We start from the raw sequence: 24,251 nt of genomic DNA on the forward strand, positions 1-24,251 counted from the left end.
GATGGATAGTAAGATGTTTCTTAATAAAGGCTTCGTAGTATACTAACAAATTTTTTTATATTTTTTTTAAATTGCCCCTCACCAGCATATTGACATCTGTTATTCTCGGGAATCAGGTTGGCAGTTCTTCATTAGGCATTGAAACTTGCGTTGCTGCCTGTTCTTCACCATGGGAACTAAACACTCCAAAGTAGATTTACATGCCATTTTAACAACCTGTGTATTTTAGGATTTGTGTTACTGGCACAGAATGTTCTGTAATACAGATAGCTAGAATCTCAGCTGCCATAAAGCAGGACAGGACTGCTGCTTACAATGGGGATCAGATAGGATCTGTGCAGCCACTGGGACAGAATGTTCTGTTATACAGATAGCTAGAATCTCAGCTGCCATAAAGCAGGACAGGACTGCTGCTTACAATGGGGATCAGATAGGATCTGTGCAGCCACTGGGACAGAATGTTCTGTTATACAGATAGCTAGAATCTCAGCTGCCATAAAGCAGGACAGGACTGCTGCTTACAATGGGGATCAGATAGGATCTGTGCAGCCACTGGGACAGAATGTTCTGTTATACAGATAGCTAGAATCTCAGCTGCCATAAAGCAGGACAGGACTGCTGCTTACAATGGGGATCAGATAGGATCTGTGCAGCCACTGGGACAGAATGTTCTGTTATACAGATAGCTAGAATCTCAGCTGCCATAAAGCAGGACAGGACTGCTGCTTACAATGGGGATCAGATAGGATCTGTGCAGCCACTGGGACAGAATGTTCTGTTATACAGATAGCTAGAATCTCAGCTGCCATAAAGCAGGACAGGACTGTTGCTTTTTCATATAAAGGAGGTGCTGCTGTTGGAGAACAAATATACCTGATCAAACACTTGAATTATTGTAACTTTGCAAATATATAATGTGTGTCATGTAATTATTAACATTATACTTAGACTGATGACTATGTCCTTTTAGATTTGAGATATATATATATAGATATAGATATATATATAGATATAGATATATATATAGATATAGATATAGATATATATATATATATATATATATATATATATATATCTCTATATATATATATATATATGTATGAGTGGCTGTCTAAAGGGGAAGGTAACCAGCTCCGTGTGTCTATTTTCCATAGCACTGGGGTGAGTGACAATCAGCTATTAAATAACCAGCCTTCTAGTTATTCCAAAGAGACATCTGTTTGTTCCTGACTTTGCAGAAAAGCGGAGTTTCATGTCAGAGTTCATCATTTCAGGCAACCACAGCAATTCATTGATTGTTCACTGATACTTTCCTTAGGCCTCTTTTGTCCTCTGCTATTTCTGCTCCTTCCGAACACTTTCTGACTAGTTTGCCCTTCGCCTAAAGAACAGTCGCCCTTCAAAATAATTCTCCGTAAAGGGGGAAAAAAAATCTGCATATTTGTGGCGTGTGACCGCGTTCCAGAGAGAAAGTGAAGCGCGGGGGGTTGAGATGTGATTTGTGAATATAGTTCAGTAGAAGTGGGTAATGAGCGCTGGGGGATGGGATCAGTTAGGGCACCTATGGGAGAGGAAGGGGTTAATCTGTGAATCCAAATGAGTTTGTAGGTGCAGCTTCGACCAAATGCTTCCGATCCATGGGGAGATTTGTGTTCTGGGGTTTATTGATTAAGTGGTGGCCGGTTCTGTAGTAACATATAGATTTTATGCCTCTGATTCGCAGCGAGCAGAATAAATAGTTGTTGTAGTCTTCATGTTGTTTTTATCCCACAGCGATTACTCCTATATGTGGCCTTCTAAAGGGGAAATCTGTTTATTGTACAACTTGTATATTTGTATTTATACATATGGGAGGAGGAGGTGCCATATTGATTCCCTTAGACAGTACAGTATGAGGGTATAGCTTATTGTGTGCCCAGAACATTCCTTCTCTGTATATTTGTATTTATACATATGGGAGGAGGTGCCATATTGATTCCCTTAGACAGTATAGTATGAGGGTATAGCTTATTGTGTGCCCAGAACATTCCTTCTCTGTATATTTGTATTTATACATATGGGAGGAGGAGGTGCCATATTGATTCCCTTAGACAGTACAGTATGAGGGTATAGCTTATTGTGTGCCCAGAACATTCCTTCTCTGTATATTTGTATTTATACATATGGGAGGAGGAGGTGCCATATTGATTCCCTTAGACAGTACAGTATGAGGGTATAGCTTATTGTGTGCCCAGAACATTCCTTCTCTGTATATTTGTATTTATACATATGGGAGGAGGTGCCATATTGATTCCCTTAGACAGTACAGTATGAGGGTAAAGCTTATTGTGTGCCCAGAGCATTCCTTCTCTGTATATTTGTATTTATACATATGGGAGGAGGAGGTGCCATATTGATTCCCTTAGACAGTACAGTATGAGGGTATAGCTTATTGTGTGCCCAGAACATTCCTTCTCTGTATATTTGTATTTATACATATGGGAGGAGGAGGTGCCATATTGATTCCCTTAGACAGTACAGTATGAGGGTATAGCTTATTGTGTGCCCAGAACATTCCTTCTCTGTATATTTGTATTTATACATATGGGAGGAGGAGGTGCCATATTGATTCCCTTAGACAGTACAGTATGAGGGTATAGCTTATTGTGTGCCCAGAACATTCCTTCTCTGTATATTTGTATTTATACATATGGGAGGAGGAGGTGCCATATTGATTCCCTTAGACAGTACAGTATGAGGGTATAGCTTATTGTGTGCCCAGAACATTCCTTCTCCTCCTTCACCTAATTAGACAAGTAAGAAGAGTTTGATTAAATAACAAAATGTTAATTTAACATCCGTTTATTTATAAAAAACATCCCATTTGCATAATTTCCCTCTTTGTTACATGAATGAGAAGCCTTTTTAAACAACAGAAGCGCCTTCTCCGTTAATTAATATTTATCTGACATGAAACCCTGATCAGTAGAGAAATATGCAGCTTTTTTTTTAAATAGATATTTCCCAGTGGAACAGAAGCAGCATTTATAATTACATTCAATACAATGACCCTGAATTCCAAGTCAACTAATATATTATCCGATTATATTCCGGAACTTAAACTTTCCAACGGTTCTGTGGTAGCTGGGGGCAGATACCGGTATGGGACCTGTTATCCAGAATGCTCAGAACCTGGGGCTTATATAAACATGAAATAAATAGTCTGCTTTTGCTTCCAATAAGGATTAATTGTATCTTAGTTGGGATCAAGTACAAGGTACAGGTATGGGACCTGTTATCCAGAATGCTCAGAACCTGGGGCTTTCCGGATAACAGATCTTTTTGTAATATTAATCTTTATATCATAAGTCTATTAGAAAATCATATAAACATTAAATAAAGCCAATATTCTGGTTTTGCTTCCAATAAGGATTAATTGTATCTTAGTTGGGATCAAGTACAAGGTACAGGTATGGGACCTGTTATCCAGAATCAGGGCCGCCATTAGAAATCACGGGGCCCCGTACAAAAAAATTTTTGGGGCCCCCTGGGCCCCGCCCACACTGACGACCAAGCTCCGCCCCATATCCCACCCACATCGCAGTTAAAAGACCACACAGACATCAGCGCTAAAAAAGTAACCCCCCCCCCCCACACAAGTTGTAAAAAGCTATTGATGGTCAGGGCCCCCTTATAAAAAAAATTGGGGCCCCAAAAAAAAAATTAAATTTTTTTTTTTTTTTTAAAAAAACATTGGTGGCAGGGGCCCCCTTATAAGTTAAAAAAAACTTGGGGCCCCAACAAAAAAAATGTAAAAAAAACTAAAAAATAAACAAACATTGGTGGCAGGGGCCCCCTTATAAGTTAAAAACAAATTGGGGCCCCAAAAAAAAATTTGAAAAAAAATTAATTTTTTTTTTGAAAAAAAAAAAAACATTGGCGGCAGGGGCCCCCTTATAAGTTAAAAACAAATTGGGGCCCCAAAAAAAAAATTTGGAAAAAAAAAATTTTTTTGAAAAAAAAAAACTGGTGGCAGGGGCCCCCTTACAAGTTAAAAACAAATTGGGGCCCCAAAAAAAAATTTAAAAAAAAAAATTTTTTTTTGAAAAAAAAAAAAAACTGGTGGCAGGGGCCAAAGTTAAAAAAATTTGGGGGCCACCAAAAAGAAAATTAATTTTTTTTTTAAAAAAAAAAACCAAAAAAAAACAATGGTGGCAAGGGGCCCCTTACGAGTTAAAAAAAAAATTGGGGCCCCAAAAACAAAAGTTTTAAAAAAAAAGATTGGTGGCAGGGCCTATAGAATATTAAAATAATACATTGGTGGCCAGGGGATTAAAAAAAAAAAAACACAAACTGTTGTTCAGTAGGATTGAACTCATGGCTTCAGTACTTCAACTTCGCCTCCTTTCGTGACTTCGGGTCTTTTCACCGCTTCAGGACTTCGGCTTCGGCTGTTTTCGTGACTTCGGGTCTTTGCGCTGCTTCAGGACTTCGGCTTCGGCTGTTTTCGTGACTTCGGGTCTTTTCGGCGCTTCGTGACTTCGGGACTTCGGCTTTTTCCGTGACTTCGGGTCTTTTCGGCGCATCGGCTTCGGCTTTTCGGCACTTCCGCATTCGGCACTGAAGAGGCAAGACGTACGGCTCGGGCGCTCGTAAGGGGGGCCCGGATCTTCAAAAAAATGCAGCGCTGCCGGGCCCCCCTTCATGCCCGGGCCCGGTACGCTTGTCCCCCCTGTCCCCCCCTGATGGCGGCCCTGTCCAGAATGCACGGGACCTGGGGTTTTGTGGATAAGGGATTTTCCATAATTTGGACCTTCATACCTTAAGTCTACTAGAAAATCATATAAACATGAAATAAAACCAATAGGCTGGTTTTGCTTCCAATAAGGATTAATTATATCTTAGTTGGGATCAAGTACAAGCAACTGTTTTATTATTACACAGAAAAAGGAAATCATTTTTAAAAAAATTTGGTTAAAACAAAGTCTATGGGAGACCCCCCTTTCAGTAATTCAGATCTTTTCCGGATAATGGATCCCATTTCCCCCCCCTTTTTTTTAAAGGAGAACACCACACTAAACTATTTCTTTTTCGCGTCTAATCCAAAGAAACTCTTAATGCCGCATTGGAACTGGTTTTATAGTTTGACACCGTTGCAACGATGTAGCAGAATTGAAGGGTAAATAACCCTCCGTCTTTAATCGACTTGTATCAGAAAGTTGCTTGCCACTCCAATTCATATTTTTCTTTGTAATGAGAAAAGTTACCCTTTAAATTTCTTTCTGTGATGTGTATGTGTGTGTGTGTGATGTGTGTGTGTGTGTGGTTTTTTTTTTTTTATCAAGAGCATTTTCTTTTCTTACTCCTTTTTTTTTCCCTTAGAAACCCAAATCAATAGGGAGGTGCACAGTTCAATAGATCAGCTGTGTGTGCGGTTTCTGACTTTTAAAACACTAATCAAAGTGCTACTTTCTTTCATATGCACATTGTTGTGTGTTAGAGTGTGTGTGTTAGAGTGTGTGTGTTAGAGTGTGTGTTAGAGTGTGTGTGTTAGAGTGTGTGTGTTAGTGTGTGTGTGTTAGAGTGTGTGTGTTAGAGTGTGTGTGTTAGAGTGTGTGTTAGAGTGTGTGTGTGTTAGAGTGTGTGTGTGTTAGAGTGTGTGTGTGTTAGAGTGTGCGTGTTAGAGTGTGCGTGTTAGAGTGTGCGTGTTAGAGTGTGCGTGTTAGAGTGTGCGTGTTAGAGTGTGCGTGTTAGAGTGTGCGTGTTAGAGTGTGCGTGTTAGAGTGTGCGTGTTAGAGTGTGCGTGTTAGAGTGTGCGTGTTAGAGTGTGCGTGTTAGAGTGAGCGTGTTAGAGTGTGCGTGTTAGAGTGTGTGTGTGTGTGAGTGCACAATAAGATGGTTGCCTGTGGATATTGTCAGGGGGATATTTACAAGCCTCCCCCCTCCGCTCTCCTCTTTTCTGTTGGAAAACCTAATTGGGGGAAGAGTGGAGAAAGGAGCATCTGGTTAGTTCTACAAATGGCTTTAAGGAGGGGTTAGAAATCTACTAGCAGATGGACCCTCGCACACAATTACCAGGCACAGATGCACCACAAAGCCACACCACTTGCAGTTTTTTTTTTATAAACTGCACTTTACTTGTATCGCAGCAGGAAAAAAAAAAGAAAAGAAAAGTTGCCTGTTTAAACCAAATGCCCGAGCCGTGTCGATAGAATTGTTATTATTATTATTATTATTAATAAACCCTACAGAAGTGGGTCAGCGACCCGTTAACGTTTTACATGTGATACATAGTAGCAGAGGTTTCTGTTATACTATTATGGTCGGCCTCAGTCGTAAGAAATACCGGGTGTCTGTACTGATAATATCAAAGGAGATTAAAGGTAGGGATTGCTATTAATTCAGTAGAATTCAGCCTCGTTCCTGGGAAACTAAGGGGCGTTTTTTTCTGCGCTCCCCTACGTTGCGTTTTCTTCCGTTCAGCCGTAGGGGATCACCAGAGTAGACGCACTCATTTATTGGGAAAGGGGCTGTACTCACACAGACGCATGTAAGCGCCAAACGAAGGTGGGACGCAGCATGTTGCATTTCACCTGTGCATACATGCGTCTGTGTGAGTACAGCCCCCTTCAAAATAATTGACTAAACCTGCGACTGAACGGAAGAAATTGCAACGCAGGAACAGATTTCAAGAATATTTTCAGTGTAAGGGCTCTTACACACGGGCGGTTTTCCCTGCGATCCCCTGCGTTGCGCTTCAGCCGCAGGAGTAGACGCACTCAATTATTTTGAAGGGGGCTGTACTCACATAGACGCATGTAAGCGCCAAACGCAGGTGAAATGCAACATGCTGCGTCCCAACCTGCGTTCGGCACTTACATGCGTCTGTGTGAGTACAGCCCCCCTACTCCTGCGCTCCCCTGCGGCTGAATGGAAGAAAGCGCAACGCAGGGGAGCGCAGGAAAAACCGCCCGTGGGTAAGAGAAAAATATCCTTGAAATCTTTGTTCCTGTGTTACATTGGAGAAGAGAGACTTTCAGCTGTTAATGGTTCTATAGGGAGGGATAGGGTCTCATTCACACACACACACACACCACTATTGTGTCTCCCTGAATCCGATCACCATCATTTGTTTGTGTGCTCAGCCGTCGATTGTTTGATTCTAACTTGATCCCATGGAGGTAATCCCTTAAAATCTAAAGGAGGATCCGTTTAGGCATTAAACTAAGCTGGGGCTGCTCCATGGGGTGGGCAATCCGATTGGTCCACATCTGGTGTAAAAGTGTTAAGAGACACACGCTCAGATTAGGGGAGATTTAGTCGGCCGGCAACAAATCTCTTCTTCGGGGACGTAATCTCCCCGAATTGCCTCCCGCTAGAATCTAAATTGCCATAGGGAGTGTTTAGTTTTCCAAAGTCGTCTGAAGTTCCTTCGTGAGGCAACTTTGGGCGACTTCAGAAAACGAAGCGCTCCGATTGCCATCACGCCGGTGATTTACGTTTTAGCCGGCTGGAGGCAGTTTGGGGAAATTAGTCACCCTTGAAGAAGAGGAGATTTGTTGATGGGTGACTAATCTCCCCCCGAATCTGAGCGTGTGTCTCTGCCCTTAAAGGGGAAGGAAACCTAGCCGGTGCAAACCCCCCACCCCCCCTCCCGTTTGTTGCCCCCCTCCCTCCTCCCCCCTGGCCTACCCGTCCCGCTGGGCAAATGCCCCTAACTTGTTACTTACCCTTCTGCGCAGGTCCAGTCCAGGGAGTTCACCGACAACATCTTCTTCCACGCGCGTCTTCTTCCTGCTTTGAACAGCGTTTTGGCGCATGCGCAGTAGGATCATTTCGCCGGTACGATCTACTGCGCATGCGCCAAAAGTCACGCGCATGCGCAGTAGATCGTACCGGCGAAATGATCCTACTGCGCATGCGCCGTTCAAAGCAGGAAGAAGATCGCGTGGAAGAAGATGTTGTCGGTGAACTCCCTGGACTGGACCTGCGCAGAAGGGTAAGTAACAAGTAAGGGGCATTTGCCCAGCGGGACGGGTAGGCCAGGGGGGAGGAGGGAGGGGGGCAACAAACGGGAGGGGGGGTGGGGGGTTTGCGCCGACTAGGTTTCCTTCCCCTTTAAGGTCCTACACAGAAGCAGATATAAGCTGCCGACAGATGGGAGATTATCGGGCAGTGTATGGGTGGCCTCTGGGCGAAAGATTTGGCAGGTGTAAAAATCGTATCGGATTGAGGAGCGGGTAGGTTAGTTAATGTGGTTCTTCATCCGACCACCCGTTGTGATCTTATCGTTGGGCACTAGGGCCAAACCTCAAGGTGGGAATAAAGGGGAGAGATTTGCTCATTTGGCGACCCCGTCAAAACGAGTATAGTTGGTTTAAGCCGGGCGCTATGCAATTTAAGATTCGTTCGTTTGACGAGGATCTTTTTCCCATAGGTCCAGGGCATAATGGGGGGCCTGCCGGGAGAAGGTTTGTCCGTTCCTCTGGGAGTTGGGTTACTCTGATTTGTATTCCTCTGATTTCCCCCATGCGTTGAGCAGCTCACCCCAACTATCAATTATAAAATGTTCTGTATGTTCAGAAATGCAAGGTCGATACACAGGATTCCCTTGGAAGAATATAAAAGAGCTGCGTAGGAGCCGATTGCAGCGGAAATGAGGTCACTTTATGGTAGATCAGGTCACGCTTTTCTGTAGCCACAGGACTCGCTCAGTGCCTGTTCTTATAGGCCGGCCCAATAAATACAGCACATTGTTTACTACAACAGCTTCCGTCCCTTTAATGTTTTCTATTCATTTAACATGTACAAGAGGTGAATAACGATACAAAGCGTCACTTCTGGCTAAATCTCACACTCGCAGGGATTTCCTTTTTTCTTCTTCCCCTAAATGGCTTTTTTTATATCTGACAAGTAGAATAAACTGATTCAGTGTTTTCTCTCGGGAGATCTGTAGTAACAGGCGATTTATTTCCCCCCCCATTCATTCAAAGCGGAACATTAAAACTGCCTTGGCCTGCGCTTTTCACAATATTGGGGATATAAAATGGCCAGTTGAAAGCGAGGCAGCAGCACTTGCCTGTGTTAAACACATTGGCATTTTCATCTTCCTTTAAAATGAGTGAGATTAATGAAAGTGAGAAACATTTTATAGTTGTTATTCATATTGTAGGTGATTGGTTACCTCATAGTGGGCGGGACTAGAAAACTTTGATACCAGTTTAAAGGGGAGGGGCAAGGAGTCTGTAACTCACAGTGGGTGGGGCTAGAACACTTTGCCAGCAGCTTATGGGTGGAGGGGTACTGGGTGGTATTAGAACACTTAAATGATAAGGGACAGGTAGCAATGGGTGGGACCATAACACACCAATGGTGGCTTACAGGGTGAGGGACAGGAAGCAGTGGGCGGGACCAGAACACACCAATGGCGGCTTACAGGGAAAGGGACAGGAAGCAGTGGGTGGGACTAGAACATACCAATGGGGGCTTACAGGTGAGGGATAGGAAGCAGTGGGTGGGACTAGAACACACCAATGGCGGCTTACAGGATGAGGGACAAGAAGCAGTGGGTGGGACGAGAACACACCAATGGGGGCTTACAGGATGAGGGACAGGAAGCAGTGGGTGGGACGAGAACACACCAATGGGGGCTTACAGGATGAGGGACAGGAAGCAGTGGGTGGGACGAGAACACACCAATGGGGGCTTACAGGATGAGGGACAGGAAGCAATGGGTGGGACGAGAACACACCAAAGGGGGCTTACAGGATAAGGGATAGAAAGCAGTGGGTGGGACTAGAATACACCAATGGCAGCTTACAGGATGAGGGACAGGAAGCAGTGGGTGGGACGAGAACACACCAATGGCGGTTTACAGGATGAGGGATAGAAAGCAGTGGGTGGGACTAGAATACACCAATGGCAGCTTACAGGATGAGGGACAGGAAGCAGTGGGTGGGACTAGAACACACCAATGGGGGTTTACAGGATGAGGGATAGGAAGCAGTGGGTGGGATTAGAACACACCAATGGCGGTTTACAGGTGGGGGGAAAGGAGATTTTAACACACGTAGTGGACAGGTGTAGAACTTTCTGCATACGAAGGGTGGGGGTTTGGTGTCCTTAGGGGTTGTGGTTATAACACTGATGGTGGCTTAGATACATATTTTTTTTCGCGTTAAAAAACCCTGTATGCCTAAAATAATATCATTGCTCTCTCTCTGGCTTTTTACTCTTCCCTGAGATGAATATGGCATTGATGGAAGCTGTTTCTTCCCTTTCTCTAAAGGTGTTTGCTTTAACTCTTGAGTGTTTGTATAAACCCAATCTCGCCTCAATCGACCGGTACAGCAGGCAGCGCATGTAGTAGAGGAGTCCGACTCTCCCGAAGTTGCTCCTCATTGCTCCCTCTAGTGGGAATATGCCCGATTTATAGGAATATCAGGCTGCAATAGTACAGATTTGCAACTTTATGTGTGTCCCTCCTAGCTTTAATTTCCCCTTTATCTGCATGTTTTAGTTCTTTTATATTCATTCCCGAAAACCTCAGATAGCTTCACACGACGGCCATATCCTTTGCTTTGTGTTATCGTCTTGTCCCCTTTAAAGGGCAAGTTATCCTTCTAGAGAAGAGGAGTCCAGCCGTGCGTTGAAGGGAGGCAATTGTTTCCTATAATAAGTGACATCTTGTGATTGTACCAGAAATCACAATGGCGTTGGCAGCTCCTTTAATAAAGCCGATTTATTCTTCTTGAAAGGGGAAGGGTGGGGGATATTGATTTGGCTAGTTCTTGCTGTGATGCGGCTTCCATTGAGCCGCTCCTGCAAGTTCTACTAGAGATCTCCTTGCACCAGTAGCACCTTGGTATCTATGGAAGCCTTTTGCCCATCTGTTTACACACTAAGAGTAAGGGCACACCTGGAGATTCGGTGAGATTTATTTGCCCCAGCGACTAATCGCCTCTTCTTTGGGGCGACTAATCTCCCCGAACTGCTTCCCCGTGGCTTCCGTTTGATTCAATGAAAAAACCCATGCGCCAATGCACTCGCGGCGGTTCGATTTCCGAAGTCGCCCGAAGTTTCCTCATGGGTAAACTTCTAACCCTAACCCTAAATCTCCCCGAATCTCCAGGTGTGCCTTTACCCTAAGGGCTTCTGTTGTTTACACCACTGTATCTAATACTTGTCCGTAATGGAGGGCCACACAGGCTCTGGCCATAGATGTGCAGATTTGTTATATTCCCCTTTACTAATTCTGCAACTGCCACCTGTTGGTCCCGACTCTGTGGCCATTCTGTTGCCGATTGGCTGTTTTTTCCCTGTGAAAAGTTCTGATTGGCTACCTTTTGTTCTATCATTGTAGAGGTTCTGATGCTTTTATAGGCAGGGGAGATGCTGGCCCCTCTACTTGCTGTTGCCTCTCCCCTCCCCCGCACATCTTTTTGGCACCAGAGGGGGTCTTGGGGGTCCGAATTTCCCGTCTGAAAACTGGAAATTCAGCTCTTAAAGTTACCAGGAGCAGCATCTAGCATTAATCTAACTAGATGTTACTGGGCTAGGCTTACCACCTGGTTTTGACCCGGACAGCCTGGTAGTTTGAAGGTCTGCCCGGGTCAAAGCTTCCTGCCCGGTTTTTCATATAAGATAAACCGGGCAGGATTCCCTTGATCGACACAGCGATCAGCCAATCTCTGACTGCGGCTTCATAGCCCCACCCCCTGACATCATAACCACTCTCATCTATGTCACGACCCCCCCACTGATGTCACAGTCCCGCCCCCCTGCCCGGTCTCCGACGTATGGAAAGGTGGCGACGCTAAACAGGGCCCTACAGCAAATTAATTTTAGGGCCCCAAACATATACAGAGGTTCTCCTGTTCTACTAATGGATATTGAATTTGCTCATTATTTGGGCCTCATGGGGCCCCCTATACCTCCTGGGCCTCCCCTGCAGGGTCTGCTACCTCTGTAGTTACCCCCCTGGGTTGCTCTAGCCAAAGACTGGTTATAGGCTTGTGTAGACCTATGAACTAATGCTCTGATTGGCTACAGACTGGTCAAACTTACACCAATAGTTCAGCTCGTCTTGTAACGCTGCAGCTAGGTTCTAGGTGTCTATACTTTATGCTGATTGGCTAACGGTTGATTCTAGATCTCTGCAGGTTGTAATATTCTGATTGGCTGCGGCTTGTTTCTTGCCCCACCCACGTAGCAGAAGAGGGCATGACACCAGCGACGCCTCCATTCTTAGACCCCACCCCTGCTCTGAGCTGGTTCTTTATTAGCTGAGCATCTTGGGAACAGAAATGGATAAGCTGATTTTTAAAGATTAAAAACAAAAATTGTGGCCTGGATTCCTGTAAAGGCTGTGCATAGCAATAATTGTCAACAGAAGCAATAAAGGAGTCGTTCACCTTTAAATGAGCTGATATTCTGAGACAATTTGCAATTGGTTATATTTTGTATTATTTGTGGGGTTTGAGTTATTTAGCTTTATATTCAGCAGCTCTCCAGACCCTCTCCGGTGGCTAGGGTGCAAATTCCCCTAGCAACCATGCATTGATGTGAATAAGAGGCTGGAATATTAACAGGAGAGGCCTGAATAGAAAGATGAGGAATAAAAAGTATCAATATAGAAATTCATATCGGTGCATGGTTGCTAGGGGAATTTGTACCCTAGCAACCAGGTGACTGAAACTGCAAACTGGAGAGCTGCTGAGTAAAAAGCTAAATAACTCAAAACCCACAAATAATAAAAAAAAATGAAAACCAACTGCAAATTGTCTCAGAATATTCCTCTGTACATCATACTAACAGTTAATTTAAAGGGGAACAACACCTTTAATGTGCTGATTCTGCTGTGCAATTGGATTGTAATAAGAGGAATGTCTCATATTTCATACGACCAAAGAGACATTGGGCATGCAGGCTGACACTCAAGCCGAACATAATCCTTCTAGAGATGAGGGTCTGTGACCCACAGAGCCCCCCACCACCACTTTGTGAAATCAGATTTTTTTTCCGTATGTCCCTTATGGAATCTAACCACTCCTTTTGATTCTCCATGAATATGTATGTCTGGCAAGGGGCCTGTGATCTTATGCGCGGTTGCTTTGGGATTATTCGGCCCTACAGATGCATGCTGGGGGATCTCTTTAAATATTTCTATATCTCCAACAAGGGTTAGAGCTGAATAAGCAAATGTATTGAACATTTCAAAAGGGCTTAATGTTTATAGATAATGACGGCACCTGATAGAATTTGATGAGAATAAGCGTGAAATGTATGAATTTATCTGAGCTATTATATTCTGAATATGGGGACAATTTTGTTTTGTTTTCTGTATCCCCCTTATATGATTTATATACTCAGAAATAAAGAATTGACAAAAAAAGAAAAAAATCTAAGCATGATAAAATAACGAACGTGAAAAATGTGGGTCAGGTATTTAGAACATTTCCTAGTTTATTCATTAAAAATCATTCCGGCATCTCTTGCTCTGCAAATTCACATTTAGAGATGGGACAATCCCCCCCTTTTTTTGTATCAATAAGAAAGAGAAGCTTTATCAGCTCCCCCGTAATGTGCGGCTGTTGGTCCCCAGGGTCGGTGCATCTGATTCACTGCAGGAAGGTGGTCAGAGTCGGCAGAGAAAGCTTAATCTCTAGTGAGGGGTGAAAGTCAATGCTGCTAGCAGGGAAGACTGGTAGTAGCTGGAGGATTGGCTGCGGTGCTGGAGGTTAAGCTGCGGTGCTGGAGTTTTAGCTGCGGTGCTGGAGTTTTAGCTGCGGTGCTGGAGGTTTGGCTGCGGTGCTGGAGGATTGGCTGCGGTGCTGGAGGATTGGCTGCGGTGCTGGAGGATTGGCTGCGGTGCTGGAGGTTTAGCTGCGGTGCTGGAGGTTTAGCTGCGGTGCTGGAGGTTTAGCTGCGGTGCAGTGATGCGATTCTGCTCCCTTCTGTGCAGCCGGAGCTTTGTCTCTATTCTGTGCAGGGACAATGCCAGTAGCCCATGGGGCAAACCTCTCCTCGTTGTGAGGAAGCATCAGTGGGAGGAACCTAGATATAAACATGGGAGGGATCAGGGGGGCATGTGTTTGTATAGTAGCCTCAACTCACCATTTTTTTTTTTTGGTTTCTCTCCTCTCTCTCTCTGTGTCTGGCAGAAGCTGGCGGTCCGAAAATGTCCTGTTGGTAGTGCCAAGCCCATCCCCCTCATCAAATCACCCAGCGGCCAGGGCATCGCCATATCTGTCGTTCCGGCCAAAGCCCCCATCACTATGGTAACCGCACACCTCAATGGCCAGAAGACCACCAACTCCGCAGCTGCTTCGGCAGCGAACGCCACCGAACAGAGCGCCCCAATCAACCTCCAAACTACCGGCAAACTGGTGGGCGGGACCTTAAATCTGGCAACAAGGAGGGTGTCCAACATATCCCATACGCAGGTGAGTTTTAGATCCTCATTAATGGATGAGTAAACCTTTAAAATAAGTGAATGTGGAATTGATGAGAGTGCTATTCTAATCACTTTGTCATTTACATTTATTATTTATTTACTTTTTATTCCAAGATATTAAGGGATACATGTGCTGTTAATATGAATGAATTTTGTTCCAACAGCGCCACCTGCTGGTCATTTTCTGATCAGTCTGACCAGCAAGTAGTCAAGGAAGTTGTCAGGAGAAAGAAAGAGCCTGATGTTCTTCTGCTTAGGAAAACAGTTAGAAAACCTTTCTCAAATCTCGGCACAGATTAAGTCTGACGTTTCTCCTTCTTTAGACACTGAGTGCGTTGGGCAGTCTCTTTTTTTTTTGTGCCAAATTCCCATATATTGTACTTATTGTAGCCGTGTATTCCTTTAGAAGACTATGGTGCATATTGTTAGCAAGCCGTCTATGTGTAGATTGGTTTGAATCAAACTGGTGCTCTACAGATGCTTCTCCACTTCAAGCCTCAAAGTCACCTGTTGTTCAACCACAACCCCCAGTGCTTGTTGAGATGCCGGGAGTTGTCTAACAACATTTGTATAGAAGTAGTGTATGGCTTCATCCATGCATTTTGATTGGTCGCCTTTGAAAAGTCCAGGTGGAGTGTATGCCCACGTGCCAAGGACAAATCTGCTCATCTGGTATATTAGCAGTCATATCGGAGGGGCACTTGCCATTGGCTGGGCTGTGTTGGAATCCAGACAAGTATGTGGTTTATGCAGCAATTTGTATTTTTTTTGTTTACAATTTCTTGTACATAAAATAATAATAATTCGGCATCTTACAAATTTCTGTGTTTCATGTGAAATGTATCCCCGAGGCATCTGCTAATTGCCTGCAGCATTAATTGCTCTTTTTCGCACGCCGAGAATCCAAATGATCAAATTATGCCACCGATTTGGGAAAATATGTTATGTTTCGGGGGGGATTGTCATTTTCGCTTTTATTTTATTAATGAAGAGACTGCTCTGGATTCCTGCGTTTATTACAAACTGAGCCTTAAGAATGGAGTAGCCTTTCTCTGTCCAATCAGCCCTTGGATTTGCTTTGGAGACGCAGAGTGTGAGCTCAATGGGTCACCTCTAAACTGAGTTTAAATCTGTTTTATGTAGCATCGAATTGCTTAGTCCCCCTTTAGAGATCAGTCATTTCCAAGGCATTTCCTTCTGTATTCTCTGCACTCTCAGTGCTGGCAACTTTCAAGTCAGAAGTGCATGCTTTTAGGATTAAGGTTTGGGTTACAGTTTGGGTCTTGCAAAGCTTGATATAATTAAAGGTCCAGTAATGGTGTATTTTATATACTGTACTTACTGTACCAGCCCTAGAACAGTAATGATCCAGTTGCCCCCCAGCAGCAGCTCCCCATCTTGGATGTTGTTTAGCATCTTTTGTCTGAGTCAGCGGCACTGCACATGCTCAGTGGGCTCTTGGCTGAGCAGCTTATGCTTCTATGACATTTCTTAGCTATTTCCTTTTGAAGCTTTAGTTCACCCTCCACTGTCATTTAGGAGTTAATAATTCCGTTCCAATATTTTCACCCTTGCGGCTCATGGACAAAGCACTCGAGAGCAAAGAAAGCTGCTCAAGGCTAAACCCCCTTCCCTTTGCCATTCATATTCAGAATACATTGCGCATAGGACTTTGGTTAATGTACATCAGTATCAAGAATCGTCACGTTTCCTGTTTCCATGACATTTTTTTTCTCTCCCCGTCCTGCTACCCCTATAAAGGGAAAGGCAATGGACTGTGTGTTTAGGCCATAAAATGAACCAAGCCAACTGTTCTGTCTCCTGCTTCCCCCAGGCATTGGGAACAATAACGGCGGTGCCCATCAGAATCCCTCAGGTGAGCTCCTTGCACAGATTGGCAGGACACGGCCCTGCAGTACTACCTCAGGTAAGGACCCCCGACCCCTCAATCCATGGGATGTGGAAATCATTGTCCCTTGTGTATAACATTCAGTTTATTTTATTCTTTATTACAGGTTAGGCCAAAGACCCTGATCCCAGAAAGCCTCTCCATCTCCCCCTGCAGAGAGCAGCCTTCCAAGCAGCCCCCTACCTTTCAAAAAGCCACAGTCGTCAGCATCAAAAACCCCAGCCCCGCCCTTCCCATCGCCAACAATACGGTCGGCCACATCCCGACTTCCACCATCCAATCCCAGAATGTTTTAGAGCCAACGATTTCCTCGCCCCTCAGCGGCCCCGGTGTTGCCTATGCCATTATATCCGCTTCCCCCAGCAATGCCAGTCCCATTAACACCAGCACAGTCTCATTGGTCAACGACAGCATTAAAGTTCAGCCGCTCCTCATCAGCGCCGACAGTAAGGTGGGTCCAAATCCATCAGAGCAACTATTTATCCTGCATCAATAACCAGTTGCATATGGTTTGTGCTCCATGCATGTTGGACCAATATCCTTGTACCGCTTTTGATTGGTTCATGTTTAAAATTTTGTCTGCTGATGTTGATACTTGGGTCTCGTATACAAGCTGGTGCCACTCAACAGAGCCCACATAGGGTTAAGCACTGCTCTTGTCCCATTTACAGGCCAGTGTCGCTCACGGCCAATCAGATTCCAGATACAGAGCTGAGACTGAATGGGTGGAAGGTTGTATAGGCTTTTTACATCTATAGTAGGGATGCACCAAATCCAGGATTTGGTTCAGGATTCTGCCTTTTTCAGCAGGATTCAGATTCGGCCGAATCCTTGTGCATGGCCCAACCGAATACTATTTTGCATATGTAAATTAAGTGTGGGAAGGGAAATCACGTGACTTTTCGTCACAAATCAAGGAAGTAAAAAAACATTTTTCCCACCTTTTACTTTCCTGCCTCTAATTTGCATTAGGATCGGTATTCCGCCGAATCTTTCACGAAGGATTCAGGGATTCTGCTGAATCCCAAAAAAGTGAATTTGGTACATCCCTAATTCATAGATAAAGCTGGTTTGTTAAAGGAGAAGGAAAAGCTAAAAGTAAGTAAGCTTTATCAGAAAGGTCTATATAAATACACCAGTAACCCCTCAAAGTAATGCTGCTCTGAGTCCTCTGTCAAACATCACATTTCTTTCCTTCTATTGTGTACTCATGGGCTTCTGTATCAGACTAACTGTTTTCAGCTTAAACCTCCAGGGCTAGGGCTTGAGCATGCTCAGTTTGCTCCTCTCTCCTTCTATTGTGTACTCATGGTCTTCTGTATCAGACTTACTTTTTTCAGCTTAATCCTCCAGGGCTAGGGCTTGAGCATGCTCAGTTTGTTCCTCTCTCCTTCTATTGTGTACTCATGGGCTTCTGTATCAGACTAACTGTTTTCAGCTTAAATCTCCAGGGCTAGGGCTTGAGCATGCTCAGTTTGTTCCTCTCTCCTTCTATTGTGTACTCATGGGCTTCTGTATCAGACTAACTGTTTTCAGCTTAAACCTCCAGGGCTAGGGCTTGAGCATGCTCAGTTTGTTCCTCTCTCCTTCTATTGTGTACTCATGGGCTTCTGTATCAGACTTCCTGTTTTCAGCTTAAAGGAGAAGGAAAGCCAAAAAATTACTTAAGCTGTAAGTGTTGCCTATAAGTACCAGCAAGCAATCTCCCATTAGATTTTCACTCAATCTTTTAGCTGCAATCGTTTTTTTAAAAAAGTGTAAGCATGTATGAAATAGCATACCTTTGTTTCTGTCCACAAATGCTTCTGAATAGGGCACACGCATGCGCAATCGTTTGCATCCGTGCCCTGCGCATGCGCACTAGAATCATTTTTCTTCTATGTGCAGCGATGACGATGCGGTCACATGACACCTCCGCTCGTCATCGCTAAGGAGCTGAGATCAAACATGCGCATTAACAACAGAGCGCAGGGCGGAAGTGACGCGCCTATTTGAATATGGCCGCGCCAAACTGTTACAAGCGCCATAACTTCGGAGTGTTAGTGCTCAGATGCAGCAGTGTAATGCAAGTTTTTACCACATCGTTTCAGGAGGGGGCCTGGTGGGACAGGCAATAAAGTAGGATTCAATTTTTTACTTTCCTTCTCCTTTAAACCTCCAGGGCTAGGGCTTGAGCATGCTCAGTTTGCTCCTCTGCTGTTTTTTTCTCTCGCTCCGATACTGATGTGATGCTTTACCTTTCGCAGGTTATCATTATTCAGCCTCAAATCCAGAGCCAGCCAGAATGCAAAACTGAGATCAAGAAGCTTTCAGAAGAGACGCAGAGACCTCAGGGACCCCCAGCTGCCAAAAAGAAAAAGGAAGAGAATCCAGAGGTAAAAAACATATATTTTGGGTATAATCTGTGAGTTTCCATTCAGCATTGGGCCAGATATTGGACAAATGCCTCCATACACATCACCTTTGTTTATGGCCTTTAGTTATACGACTTCAAGAAATGTCTGTAATGAACCCGACAGCCTTTAGAGCATCTCTGAATATACTTTAATATGTTGTTACTCCTGTCTCTTCTGCTGGATTCTCTGATCCTGCGCATGGAGGTGCCCCACAAACATTCTTTGCTTTTTTATTTTTTTTGCCTAGAAAATTGCCTTCATGGTAGCACTGGGCCTCGTCACCACGGAACATTTGGAAGGTAAGGCAACCCTTTCACTAACTAAATGTACAAAACTGGGGACTGTTCATTCTTTGGCTGACAGCAAACTGGCACTTTTTCGGTGCACTTCCACAAAAAAACAACACATTTTCCCCAGAAACACAGGTACAACGTTTTTGGCATTACTAACTTGTTAACTAAAACATGCAGAGTTAAAGGAGAAGTGAAGACCTTTCATCAGGTTAAAGGGATACTGTCATGGGAAAAAAAATTTTTTTCAAAATGAATCAGTTAATAGTGCTGCTCCAGCAGAATTCTGCACTGAAATCCATTTCTCAAAAGAGCAAACAGATTTTTTTATATTCAATTTTGAAATCTGACATGGGGCTAGACATATTGTCAATTTCCCAGCTGCCCCTGGTCATGTGACTTGTGCTCTGATAAACTTCAATCTCTCTTTACTGCTGTACTGCAAGTTGGACTGATATCACCCCCTCCCTTTTCCCCCCCAGCAGCCAAACAAATGAACAATAGGAAGGTAACCAGATAGCAGCTCCCTAATGGTGGCCATAGACGGGCAGATAAAGCTGCCGATATCGGTCGTTTGGACCGATTTGACAGCTTATCTGCCCGTGTATGGGGGCTTCCGACAGGTTTTCCCGATCGATATCTGGCCACGATATCGATCGGGAAGGTTGGATTTTTACTCGACCGACCCGTCGGAGCCCCTTGGCGCATCGTAATTCGATTCGATTACCCCCGATATAGCCATGCCGTTAGTGGCATATCGGGGAAAGATCCGCTCGTTTGGCGATGTCGCCAAACGAGCGGATCTTTGAGTCTATGGCCACCTTAACACAAGATAACAGCTGCCTGGTAGATCTAAGAACAACACTCAATAGTAAAAACCCATGTCCCACTGAGACACATTCAGTTACATTGAGAAGGAAAAACAGCAGCCTGCCAGAAAGCATTTCTCTCCTAAAGTGCAGGCACAAGTCACATGACGAGGGGCAGCTGGGAAATTGACAAAATGTCTAGCCCCATGTCAGATTTCAAAATTGAATATAAAAAAATCTGTTTGCTCTTTTGAGAAATGGATTTCAGTGCAGAATTCTGCTGGAGCAGCACTATTAACTGATTCATTTTGAAAAAAATATTTTTTCCCATGACAGTATCCCTTTAAGGCATTGTGTTAGAATCCCTTCTGAATATACAGCTTTCTAATATATATATATATATATATATATATATATATATATATATATATATATATATATATATATATATATATATATATTATTTTTTGCATTGGTAAGGGTTATACTCAAACGGTCTGATATCCTACAGTGCTGCGAAATATGTTGGCGCTATATAAATACATGTTAATAATAATATCTTGTTAATATCATTGCAGTCACTGCAGCATCCTCTGCCCTCTTTTCGGATGGAGCCAATCAGAGTGACTACTGATGGTGATGTCATTGTCAGGCACTGCATGTACTTGCTGCCGATTGGCTCCTGTTGAAGAGAGGAAGGAGCACAGTGGCTGTATCAGGATATAGGTGGCCATGCACTGGGAGAGGTGGGCGATATCGGGCTGATCCAATCATGGGCCCTAGAGCCCAACGATTGGATCGCAACGGGAAGTATATGAGCGGATCGGATTGAGGACCACATCAACGAGCAGATGCGGTCCTCGATCCAATGGGTTTTTTAAACCCATCTGGTCGATGTTGATCGGGGAAGCCCATCGGAGGGCCCATACACTACGCAATAAGCTGCCGTCTTAATCTATCGGCAGTTTATATCGGCCCGTGTATGACCACCTTAAGTCTGGAGGAACCAGAACTCATAGCTCCTAAATAGAGAGCCAAAATAAATAAATAAATATATACTAGAAAGTTGTGTATTGCAACAGATTCCCTAACTTGACAGGAAGCCTTGACTTACCCTTTAAAGCCGTATCGATCATCTGTTACCAAGTAGCACAATCCGTTTTGTACCGCCAGGATTACAATCGTTGATCCATTTTTCAGGAGCGTCCGTGGAACTTATTGTATTAACCTCCTTTAATGAAACGGAGGGATTGTGCACGGCAGGGCCACATATAAGAAATATATTGGCTAAATATATCAATTTACTGGGTCCCTAACCCAAATGGGAAGTCATTGAAAAATATTATAAATCTTATTTCTGCACTAAAGGACCCTTTAATACCATAGTGGTGTACCATGGGGGGGGGGGGTGCCCAGGGAAGGAGCAGTGGGTTAAAATACCCCCCACCCCAGACTCATTCATGTGTGTTCATTGCTGAGCCTCTCCTTGACTTTGTGCTGCATGCAAAAAATCACTAATGTCGTTTCCACGGTTACAGAGATCCAAAGCAAACGTCACGAGCGAAAGAGGAGGAGCACAGCCAATCCGGCCTATAGCGGACTCCTTGAACCTGAGGTATCTGATCTAAGCTTTTGGGCTTACTACACACACACCCCCTCTTCTGTAATAGATTCCCTTATCTGAGCGCCATTTTATTTTAATTCCCTGCATATAATCAAATGCTGCTCAGATAAGTGGGCTGCAAGGGTAACCTGTAGTCAAAATGCAACTCCCAGCACTCCCAGTAACCTTCCGCCGGTGCTGGAATGCTTGGAATTGCAATGCAACAATATCTGCAGTGTATGTGCTACGATGATGTCTTTAAATACAGTTATTATTCTTAAAACTTGAACTTAAGTTTTTTTTTCTTTTTTTCCCCCAAGCGGAAACGTTTTGCGTCAAACTATTTGAGTAACCCATTCATATCAGGGAGAGGTAAGTATCTGCGGTTCAGTGTTTGATAGAGAAAGTGAAGTGTGATAGGCCAGTTGTTTCCAGACTAAACCCAGACCCTGTATCCCTTTAAGGCGGAGACACGCTCAGATTCGGGGAGATTAGTCGCCCGGTGACAAATCTCCTCTTCTTCGGGGCGACTAATCTCCCAGAACTGCCTTCCCGCTGGCTTCAATGCAAATCACCGACGGGGTGGCACTCTGAGTGCTTCGTTTTCTGAAGTTGCCTCACAAGGACGAGCGTCTTCGGAAAATGAAGTGCTCCGAGTGCCATCCCGCCTGCGATTTACATACTAGCCTGCGGGAAGGCAGTTCGGGAAGATTAGTCGCCCCGAAGAAGTGTGTGTCTCTGTCCTTATAAGCACACCACTAATTGGTGGGAGAACTAAAGCCTAACTAAAGAAGTAGGTAGAAATGTTGTACATGATGTTTTGTGCCCAAGGCAACCACAGCCCTTTAGCAGTAAAGATCTATGTCTCCAAAGATGCCCCAGTAGCTCCCCATCTTCTTTTCTGCTGATTCAATGCACATGCTCTGTGCTGCTGTCACTTACTGAGCTTAGGGAGCCACTCACAATATACAGTACACATAGAATAGAAATGTCACAATATAAGGCTGATTAGTAATTAATACACATAATTACTACATGGCAGCACAGAAACCAGTGCAATTAGCATCAGAATTGAATAATCAGCAAACCTGTAGCATCAGCTTATATTACAGCCAGGGAAGCTCATTTTCTGCTGGATAATTAGTGGTGATCATTGAAGTCCTGGATCATTTCACTTTATAAAATATGACATTTTTAGTTGTATTAATTTTTAGGCTTTAATTCTCATTTAACATGCCCCCCTTATTCATGCGAGCAACAATGGGTGTTGCTTTTTGGCTGCCTTAACAATCCTTTTACAAGACCAGCTAATACCGCCAGTTTATTTGAATGGACGTAGCAGGTTCCACGTGTCTTTATTTTTGTTGCACTTTATCCTCTGGCACCTGCAGATTTCATATAAATAGACTATGGTTTTAATAAAGTGAAATTATTCCTAGTAACGGTTATTGATATATAATTGGTCTTCAACCATTGGCAGATGATCTCGGAATGTCAATATCACAATTGAAATGAATGTTTAGAGAACTTCTTTTTAACCACTTAAAGGCCCCTTAATGGATAGGGCTTTTTTTTACCGACCACTAATCTTGTCACCCCTTTTTTTACCTGCAAGCCAATGAGGATCTATTTTGGAAGGTAGGTGCCATGATATTCAAATTGATGGCAATGTCTTTTATTTCTGAAATGTATATTCACATTCCTAAAAGGTCAATAATAATTTACTTTTATAGCATACGATCTGTGCCATTGTATCTGTTATACAGATAGCTAGAATCTCAGCTGCCATAAAGCAGGGCAGGACTGCTGCTTACAATGGGGATCAGATAGGATCTGTGCAGCCACTGGGACAGAATGTTCTGTTATACAGATAGCTAGAATCTCAGCTGCCATAAAGCAGGACAGGACTGCTGCTTACAATGGGGATCAGATAGGATCTGTGCAGCCACTGGGACAGAATGTTCTGTTATACAGATAGCTAGAATCTCAGCTGCCATAAAGCAGGACAGGACTGCTGCTTACAATGGGGATCAGATAGGATCTGTGCAGCCACTGGGACAGAATGTTCTGTTATACAGATAGCTAGAATCTCAGCTGCCATAAAGCAGGACAGGACTGCTGCTTACAATGGGGACCAGATAGGATCTGTGCAGCCACTGGGACAGAATGTTCTGTTATACAGATAGCTAGAATCTCAGCTGCCATAAAGCAGGACAGGACTGCTGCTTACAATGGGGATCAGATAGGATCTGTGCAGCCACTGGGACAGAATGTTCTGTTATACAGATAGCTAGAATCTCAGCTGCCATAAAGCAGGACAGGACTGCTGCTTCATGTTGGATGTGTGCATATAACATTAATGTTTTTAATTCCCAGCATGAGATCACACATGATGAATACTGCTCCGCATGCAAACGAGACCGTGAGCTGCAGACGTGCGGCACGTGCCCAAGAGCTTATCATTTAGATTGTCTGGACCCGCCATTAAAAGTACCACCCAAAGGAGTCTGGTTGTGTCCAAAGTGCCAACAAAAGGTAAAATGTTTTGCTTGATGTTCGGTAGAATCCTCATTGCAGCACATTGACAAGTACTTGTGCGTATTGGTTAGATTGTCAGCCTTTTAGGGCAGTGACCTCCTTCTTCTTTAAAATATGAGGCAGAGATGTGGAAACTTGTAATTAATCATGTGATATTTTGTTTTAATCAGCTATTAAAGAAAGACACGGCGCCATGGAGCGGGGCCCTTACATTAGTCCAGTCGTACGTCACCCACAAATCAGGTACAGACTATATTCTCTTATTGACACCC

The 24,251-nt window shown here is 43.9% G+C and overlaps 1 protein-coding gene across 3 annotated transcripts in view; it reads left to right on the forward strand.

The window, feature by feature from the left end:
• The window catches only part of LOC108712531 (PHD finger protein 21B), a 45,474-nt gene that overhangs the window by 16,115 nt on the left and 5,108 nt on the right, over positions 1 to 24,251 (forward strand). For 2 of the 3 annotated variants that reach the window (XM_018254749.2, XM_018254751.2), the window contains exons 2-11: positions 14,142 to 14,423; positions 16,269 to 16,361; positions 16,450 to 16,794; positions 18,590 to 18,718; positions 18,987 to 19,038; positions 21,377 to 21,453; positions 21,762 to 21,813; positions 23,057 to 23,079; positions 23,818 to 23,976; positions 24,150 to 24,222. In XM_018254749.2, the coding sequence (XP_018110238.1) occupies positions 14,142 to 14,423; positions 16,269 to 16,361; positions 16,450 to 16,794; positions 18,590 to 18,718; positions 18,987 to 19,038; positions 21,377 to 21,453; positions 21,762 to 21,813; positions 23,057 to 23,079; positions 23,818 to 23,976; positions 24,150 to 24,222 (1,285 nt within the window). The remainder of the gene's footprint in view (positions 1 to 14,141; positions 14,424 to 16,268; positions 16,362 to 16,449; positions 16,795 to 18,589; positions 18,719 to 18,986; positions 19,039 to 21,376; positions 21,454 to 21,761; positions 21,814 to 23,056; positions 23,080 to 23,817; positions 23,977 to 24,149; positions 24,223 to 24,251) is intronic. The other variant, XM_018254750.2, reaches the window with a different exon arrangement.

This window comes from Xenopus laevis, chromosome 3S (assembly GCF_017654675.1).
Source record: "Xenopus laevis strain J_2021 chromosome 3S, Xenopus_laevis_v10.1, whole genome shotgun sequence".
NCBI classification, from domain to species: domain Eukaryota; kingdom Metazoa; phylum Chordata; class Amphibia; order Anura; family Pipidae; genus Xenopus; species Xenopus laevis.